This window comes from Urocitellus parryii, chromosome 8, assembly GCF_045843805.1.
Source record: "Urocitellus parryii isolate mUroPar1 chromosome 8, mUroPar1.hap1, whole genome shotgun sequence".
Classification (NCBI taxonomy): Eukaryota; Metazoa; Chordata; class Mammalia; order Rodentia; family Sciuridae; genus Urocitellus; species Urocitellus parryii.
In genome coordinates this window covers 44,179,900-44,189,063 of record NC_135538.1, presented here as the reverse complement: position 1 = coordinate 44,189,063, position 9,164 = coordinate 44,179,900, and the positions used below count along the sequence as shown (strand labels likewise).

At 34.7% G+C, this 9,164-nt stretch overlaps 1 protein-coding gene across 1 annotated transcript in view; it reads right to left on the bottom strand.

Moving 5' to 3' along the window:
- Positions 1 to 9,164, bottom strand: part of Mcm9 (minichromosome maintenance 9 homologous recombination repair factor) — a 76,513-nt gene that overhangs the window by 56,617 nt on the left and 10,732 nt on the right. Inside the window, exons 5-7 of the mRNA XM_026394066.2 lie at positions 6,558 to 6,758; positions 2,848 to 2,973; positions 1,054 to 1,173 (exon numbers count right to left, since the gene is read on the bottom strand). Of these exons, the coding sequence (XP_026249851.2) occupies positions 1,054 to 1,173; positions 2,848 to 2,973; positions 6,558 to 6,758 (447 nt within the window). The remainder of the gene's footprint in view (positions 1 to 1,053; positions 1,174 to 2,847; positions 2,974 to 6,557; positions 6,759 to 9,164) is intronic.

Genomic DNA, 9,164 nt, shown 5'->3' with positions numbered 1-9,164 from the left:
GATGACTTGGACTTATTTCTTGACATACCAGGTAATTAGGAAATATTCCATGTCAACATTCCACATAATTACTTGGGAAACATCTTTCTTTGTTGCAGACACCACTTTATACAGAACCCTAGAACACTGGATTGTAAAGATTCTAAAGTACACAAGTGTTCTTTATATAATCTTTCCTACTTCCTTTCAGTAGTAGGTTTGTCCACTATTTTCAATTTATAAATTTCTCCTTGTTAATGCATATTAATGTACTGTTCTATTTTAAAATTCGAGAGGCCATTAACTTATATGGGAACAGTGGAATATCTTGTTATATGATAAACTTTGAAGTGTAAGCTTCTCATAAGAAATTTGAACATAGGCTATGGAAATTAGGCTCTCTTAACAAGTAGCAAATAACAAGATGTGTGAAACCAAAGGCCCATTTTTAGAACAGGAGAAACATTCCAATCAAAACTGTAAAAATACAAAATAGCATCAAAATACATTTTTAAAAATATTTTTTTTCTGAATTCCGAAGTTGCTTTATAAATATTTACATCGTATCTGCAAAGGCTTTTAAATGTTCTTGATGAAGAATCATTACAATATATGAATGAAGCACTATGTTATATATATGAAAGTATGCTTTCCAAATAGTAAAACAGATACCTATCTTTACCAAAGAAATTTCAGTAAGAAATACTATTACCCATGAGACCTATGAACATGAAAATGCCTTAAGTTCTACACCATCTATCTAATGTTTTGTTTACTGGAACTTCATAAAATGCCAGATGATATGTACATTTTCCTGAATAAATCTGTATGAAAGTAATCATTAGAAAATGAGAAAAATCATAGCAAAACTAAGATGCAAAGATAAGTAAAGGTGAAGCGTTCTAAATATTTCTTAGAGCTACAAAAGTTGCACATTTCTTTCAATTTTTGGCAGTTACTCTTAGAAAAATTAGCTTGACATTTATCCTAATATAGGCACCTTTTCAGAAGACATAAAGTCATTGCAAGCTTCTGAGGAATGTTTAAATTATTTGAAATTGTCACGTACAGTACCTGCACTGGTAGATCCAATTCCTGTGGTCAACACAGATCTTGGTGTAATCTTGGCTGCATATTTGAGGAATTGAGATTTCCCTGTGCCAGGATCCCCAACCAATAAAAGATGAGGTTCACCTAGAAAAAATTAAATAAAATTTAAAATTGCTATAAAAGGATCCATGAATAAATATAATCAAAAAGAAAATGATCCACTTGGAATGCTAACATAGTTTATTTTATACAGTGTTATTGATGTATACTTTTATGTAAGGTTCAAGAAAGGATTTAACTAGACAATCTTTAGAACAGTTAACTCTCATAGTAATAGTAATCTTTACTTGATTACTGAATGTGACATTTAAAATCTAAATTCTATTAATAGATTGTGTGCTATTTCCAGATGTTTAGGCCCTTGCTTAATTTTTTAAAAATTTGGCTTATAAAATTTCTGATTTTATTCTACCAATTTTAAATACAAACTACTGTTATTAAATCTTTCCATTCAAGTCATACAAGTATTTTATTCTATTTTTATTTAAATATTTCTAATTGTTGGAGATTTTTAAAAGTGCTTTATATTTGTCAAATCATGTAAGATCTAACAAATAAGCAAAAGCATTTCTTATTTTATGAAAATTTTAGTAGCTTAATAAAATATCTATCTTTAAAAAATAGGTGGTTGCAGTGGCATACACCTATAATTCCAGTAACTCAGGAGGCTAAGGCTGGAGTGTTGCAAGTTAGCCAGACTCTATATCTTAAAATAAATGAGTGGGAATGAAGCTTGGTAGATCTCTCAAAATAATTAAATATTCTTATATTTCAAATGCAACATAAACGAACAAGTGACCATTCTTTGGTACTTGTTATCTCACTGACCAAATGTCTTTAGTTTACTCTAGTGTTTTCTAAATATATTAATAGACAATCCCTATTTAAGCTCAGCAATTATCAGAGTACAATGTAGATAACAGATGATGAAAACACATAATGTATACAAACCCTATACTTAGTATTCTATGCTGAACTATTTTTTAAAGTCTCTACTAACAGCCTGATTTACAATAATGTTCTTTTAGTTATCTAGTTTACTCTTTGGTTATTATGGCCCATATGAGGGACATTCAAGTCAGTTAAGTGTGTTAGCTGCAAAAGAGCTCTCTGCTATCCAAACATAATTATACACTTAGAGTAATCTTTGCTTGAATGTGTGACCTACAGCAGCATCTCATGGCAGATGGCACATTTGCTATCTACCAACAGAAGGGGAATCAGCAGGCAGATGACTGAGAGCAGCAGTCTGAGAGAAATATACCGACAGTCCCAGATGAAGAGACTGACTTGGCAATATTAAAAATGCGCTATTTCTAATCTTCTTGAAGAAAGACTCAGGATCCCATAAAAATTACTAGTAATAAAATCATAAAAATTTTATTTAGTAGCACCTGTATAGGGTAGATCAATACTATTTACCTATTGAAAAACTTAATTTTTTAAAATGTTTCTGGAATTTGGGAGAGTAGCTTCTGATAAAGGTGCTGAACTAAGTATGAAATACACAACAGTCAGAAAATCTCAAAACAGTGCTTTTACTAGGAAAGAAAAAGCCTAGCTTCTGTATTTATATGTGTTAATTTTTTTAAATATTTATTCTTAAGTTTTAGGTGGACACAATATCTTTATCTTACATTTATGTGGTGCTTAGGATCGAACCCAGTGCCCCGTGCATGCTAAGCGAGCTCTCTACCACTGAGCCACAACCCCAGCCCCTGTGTTAATATTTTTTAATTTTCAAAACAGTATACTAACCTCTGACCCTTGTTCCTGTAGCATCAGTCCTTTGAATCCCACCAGCCAGCACCATGGCAACAGCAAGCTTTACTAGATACATCCCAAACACTTGAGGGCACAAGCTGGCCAGTATTTCATTCCTTCCTGGGAAATGTAGAAAGATCAGAAGTTACCAGCAATTTTCAAGAAATGCTAACTGGAATCTCCTTTCCTATCTTAACCGACTATAAACATATTCTTTCTACTAATTTAAAATGATCATGAGGGCTGAGTCTAAATGATTAAAGAGAGCAACTGTTGTGGTTCTTCTTTTCTTATTAATGCAGTGAGAGGATAGTCTGATTTTTATTCCTGAGACCTGCCTGCTTAAATCTCTCATACTTCTGAAGAGGCACAAAGAAAGGGATCTCCTTTTCTTCCTCATCTACTACTTATCAGGCCAGCATTTCCTTTAAAAGTATACCAGCTATACTTTCCGTGAGATGATTTCAGTAAACTTAATCCACTCCTAAATTAAAAGGAAAGTATTGAATGTTAAAAATGAGTCAGAACTTAACAGCCAGAAATCTTTAAAGGGGTAGTTGGAGCTTATGAAGCTTCTCGAAAAGTGGTAGAGAAGTAAAATCAATCCACCCTGCAAGTCAATTTGACATTTACTCTGAGGATTTTGGTAAATTCTTTTAATCTGGAATAGGTTACTGGAGTTATCAGAGTATCAGTATTAAGATCATCGCAAACTATAGCCCCAGCAAATCAAGCAGGAAATTTTGAATTCTTATAATTATGTGCTTTAAATGAAAGACTATCATTGTTTTTAAGTTCTGTTCTTATACATATCAAAACACCAATCTGAGAATCTCCATATCCCATTCATCAATTAGTCTTTTATCTCATCACTGACCTAATCAATCTATAATACTCCAGCAGGCCTTCCCCGAACCTTTCCATGATTTTTAAAAAAATTTTTTTAGTTGTAGATGGACACAATATCTTTATTTTGTGTGTTGCTGCTGATCGAACCCAGTGCCTCACGCTTGTAAGGCAAGCGCTCAACCACTGAGCTACAACCCCAGCCCCCTTTCCATGATTTATGGCCCTACACACAAGGACTTTTTGTATTGACACATTTTTGTTTGTTTGTTTGTTTACTTGTGTTTGTTTGTTTGGAGGCTGAGCATTGAACCCAGAGCCTTGTGCATACTAAGCACATGCTCTGCCCTCAGCCCAGTAATGAATCAAATTGACTCTGTCAGGTGAGCTATGGTGATTGTGACCTGGGATTGCAGAAAAGTAAAGAAACAAAAATCTTTTAGTAAAAAGGGAACCAGAAAGGAAATGGTAAATCCAGGAAGTTCATTCATTACCAGAAGTCCCTCCCTTTCCAGAGTTAACAAAGTTTAGAGAAAAAAAGTCAGGGATCTAAGCAGATAAGGTCTGAAATGAGGTAGGTAAACTGACCAGAATCTATGGCTTACACATAGAAGGAAGATACCCAGCTAGCAGATTTAAGAATAGTACACTGACTTGGGAGTCACCCAAGTCAACACTGTTCAAGAGCCAGCTTTGTTGAGTTGAATAAAGGTAGATTTAGTATCTAACGTGCTGATGGGAAGCATATCCCAGTGGTAAAATCACAGGCCCCGTATCTGGACTCAAATCTGAGTGCTATTATTTACCTCGGATTTAACTCTGGGTGTTTCTCAACCTCTCTGCTCTATTTCTTTCTATATAAAATGAAGATAATATTGGTATCTCAGAATTCTTAAGGATCAAAGGAGTTAACAAATATACAGCATATAGAAAGTTCCTAGCACACAGTAGAGACTTCTTAACCATTAATTCTTTCCTGAATTATTTGTGCTTGTTTCTGATCTCAAGATCTCCTTAATACAAAAGATACACAATGAAGGTAGAACTGGGGTACCAGCAGTAAGCAAAAGGGGAAGACCATTATCCTAAATGTGCTGTCTAAGTTGAAGAACATGATTCCTTGGATTATAGCAATAGGTGCTTCCATGGCTTTACTATGGAAAATACATTAGCGTGAATACCATTCCATCAGCTCCTCCTGAAATTTCTGGTTCTAGACCTTGTTAGTGGTATAGCCATGGCCAAGTTATCTCCTCTTATGGCATGGCCCTCAGTTACATCAATGAAGAAAACCTTTGATCTAAGATAACTAAGTCACCCTAGAGAGGGTTCAGATGGCCCAACAGACCTCAGCACCAGGGTTAAGGGGTCCTTGAGGTCATTATAGGTCAGAATAAAACTTCTTGAGTCTCTTCCAAGTCAATATCCATAGTATCGAGAAACAAGTCAACCTCCAAGAGGAGAAGAGCAACCTCCAGCCTTAAGACGCAGAAGGAAGATGTCCTGTTGGAAACAGGTCCTCATCTTCACCTCTCCTTCACCAATACACATATAGACTTTGAAATGGTCAAATATAGTGCACTGGTACCTGATATATAGGAAACTAAGATAGAAACAAGATAGGTTTTTAAATCATCAGCACAAAGTACTTGTGAAGGTTTGGTCATCACAGCATGATGACCAACCTTCACTGTTATAATGCAGAGTTGAGCTGTGACACCGAAATGAATAAGGAATGACCATGTGCCAAGGAAGAGTACAAATTATTATTATAAGGACCTCATCCTAAGAAAACAATTTTGATCAAAAGTTCACTTAAAAATATATGTGATTCTTAAAGCACTTCGTAATAAAGCCACAGTAGAGAGAACTTTGGGCTCTTTTCTATGTAGATCAAATAAAAGAAAGATCAGAAACTATTACATGTGTGTTACACACTTAAGTTAAAAAAAATCCTGCAAAATATAAACAAGTTCCCATGTTTAGGTAAATGGAAGCTATTTTATGAACTCTCATCTGTCTAGTTCTGCATGGGACGTAAGAATAAATATATATTTGATTTGTGGTGAAGTTTATTAGAAATAGTCTATTACAGGCTTCAGTTTAGTTTTCTCAGAAGGTGCCTCCAAGGAAGAATGAAAAAAGGGGAACATTTAATTGGTGTCTATTTCATTTGGTATTTCCAATAAAAATATATATATACCCAAAGGCTGTGATATTTTATTCTATGTAATTATACCTTAGTCTGATAGAATTTTTGCCGTGGTGACAAAGTTTATTCTTTGTATCTTCTCATCATTTCCTATGTCCTCCCTATTTAAAAATCTTCAGCTAAAACAGGAGAAGTTGTCTTTATTGTCAAAAATACATTAGAAAGGGGCTGGAGTTGTGGCTCAGTAGTAGAGTGCTTGCTTAGCATGTGAGGCACTGGGTTCAATCCTCAACACCACATAAAAAATGAATAAAAGTATCGTGTCCATCCATCTACAACCAAAAATATATTTTAAGAATACATTAGAAAATAATGGCTTGAAGAGAATAAGGTTTTACAACAGGATGAGTTTTGACTTTTTAAAGAATTGCATTCTTAATTGGTAAAGAAGGTAGGAAACTCTAAAACTGCTCTGACAGTATAACAGTTGTTTAAAATAACTGAAAGAAGTAATCTCTAGGAAGATCTATAAGTAGAAAAGACTATGCCAGAAAAGGGAGACTACATCTAGAGGTACTAATGCTACTCTTTGAACTACACCACTGATTTATGCAGTACATAAGGCTGTTCCCAAATCACAGACACCGTATTTACCTACTGAATTTAATACCATTAGTTCATAAGCTTCATTCCCTTGATCACAAACCTGCGAAGGGATCATTCTTATAGTCTTCCCAAAAGTCTTCAAATTCCTTTCGGATTTCCTCATCCATAATAATCCTTGATGACTGCTCATTATTTACTTGGACGTAGTTGGCTTTCAGCACTATCTCCACTTCACAGCGTATATCTTGCTGAAAGGGTTTCCACCGTTGCATTACAACCCCATAAATAGTGAGGTCATCACCTGGAAAAAGCACCAAGTAAATCCAGCAATAGCTGCATCATGCATGTTGCACACAAATTCATGTAACAAGGGACCTGAAATTATAAATAATTTGCTCATCCAGAAAATAATTTGGGAGTAAAAGGACACCCCTGGGCTGGGGATGTGGCTCAAGCGGTAGAGCGCTCACCTGGCATGCGCGGGGCGCTGGGTTCCATCCTCAGCACCACATAAAAATAAAAAATAAAGATGTGTCCACCAAAAACTAAAAAATAAATATTAAAAAAAATTCTCTCTCTCTCTCTTAAAAAAAAAAAAACAAAGGACACCCTAGATTCCTAATTTTTTTGGGGGGGGATCGAATTCAGGGGCACTCAATCACCAATCCACATCCCCAGCCCTATTTTGTATTTTATTTAGAGACAGGTCTCACTGAGTTGTTTAGCACCTTGCCATTGCTGAAGCTGGCTTTGAACTTGCAATCTTCCTGTCTCAGTCTCCCCCAACTTTTTTTAAAGGTACTTGTATATGCAGAACTAAAACCTGAAATCAGTATTTTTATTTTTTATAGTATGTGATAAACAAAATTATCATTCTTCACAGGAAAAATAATTTAATGGATGATTTATTCATTGTTAGGCTGGGCAACATGTTCATCCTCTCAAGAGTTTCTAACAATTTAGTTCCAATTTAGAGGAGATGCTGCAGCCAGGGTATCAATTTGGTGTCAAAAAGAGACAATCTCGTGATGCCTAGCACCTAGTGTAGTTTCATACAAGTTTATTTTTACTTAACATATTTGTTAATATTTTACTCACTACCTCCTTTTAGAAAATTAATCAAAGGAATTATGAAATCAATGAGTACCTTTTCTATTTCAAAGCAGGAAAGCACAAAGTGACAACCCAGCTCCTGCTTTCCTGGAGGTCCCTTCCTACTTGAAAAAAACACCTATTTTTGGTAGATAGAATATTAGATTGATGTATTTTTCCTAAAAGGCCTGGGTAGTTCATATACACATTCACCAAATGATAACATCTGTGCTTATTTCATACAATGCAATTTATCAGTTAACAATGAAATATGAATGCTTGGCATTCAGTATTTTGGTACTGCAGAAACAAATGCCAAAACTAAAAGAACAAAAACCCATGAACTTAATCCCCGCAAATTTCAATCACATTGAATACAGGATGTTGGACATCTCAAGACTACATCTTGGTATTTATATTTTGCACAACACTGTCTCAGAACTAAGAGGCAAGTCTTGATGCCCAAGCCTTTGTGCTATGTGTATGCTATCTGCTGATGCAAAATGCCTTTCACTCTCTAAATTTCAATATGTAATGTATAATCTGAAGAGCTTTTGATTTCCTGAAGAAAAGTAGTCCACAAATGCTGAAAGCCTGGAACCAACAGTGCCAATTTACAGAATAGAAAGTACATTTCTAGTTACAGGCAACTTCAGAGTGATAAACACTAAACAGGCACTTTACATGTTTCCAAGATTTTTCCTAAGCCACTGCTTAGATGGTCTTCAAAGCCAACTGAGAATAATAAATAATTTACTACACTGTGTGTCCCAATCTTTAATTTATTTATTTAGTTATTCATTTTTAATTAATTTATTTGGTACTGGGGTTTGAACCTAGAGATTCTCTACCCTTGAGTGACATCCCCAGACCTTTTTTTAAAGATGTTTTTATTTTGAGACAGGGTCTTGTGAAGTTGCTTATGGTCTTGCTAAATTGTTGAGGCTGGAATTGAATGTGTGATCCTTCTGCCTTAGCCTCCCTAGTTACTAGCCACATCCCAGCCTCCCCAAACCTTTTAGATAAAAAGAACTGAGGGAGTATGTCTCAAAATTAAAAAACAAAAGAGTCTGGGGATGTAGATCAGTGGTAAGCAAACAAATACATACATACATAAAACCATAATCAAAGCAATCTTTATGAACATTTACTTGAAAGAATTCTATATTATCGTCATTCTAATGGATTTCTACTGAGGAACTTAACTTTAGATATAGCACCCACTAGCAACAATCTTTCAGTAAGCAGTATTATATGGAAAATGTGGAGTACTGAAGAGTGTCCAAGAATGAGTGTCATCAAATTTGGATTAAATACCAGCTCTATTGCTCATTTGCTATGTGTGACCTTGGACAAATTACCTATTTTCCTGAGCCCGTTCTTGACCTACAAATTGAGAATAATTAGATTTACATCACAGGACTACAATGAGAATTAGGTCAGATTATGTATATAAATTAATGTAATATCAAAAATATAGTAAGTGCTCAATAAGTATTAGCTATTTTCATAAAAAACTTGCCTTACATTTATAGAGCAACTAATACCTCTGTAAACTCTTCAACATTTAAATATTTTCATTCATTCAAATACATCTTGAATACAAGATTTGTGT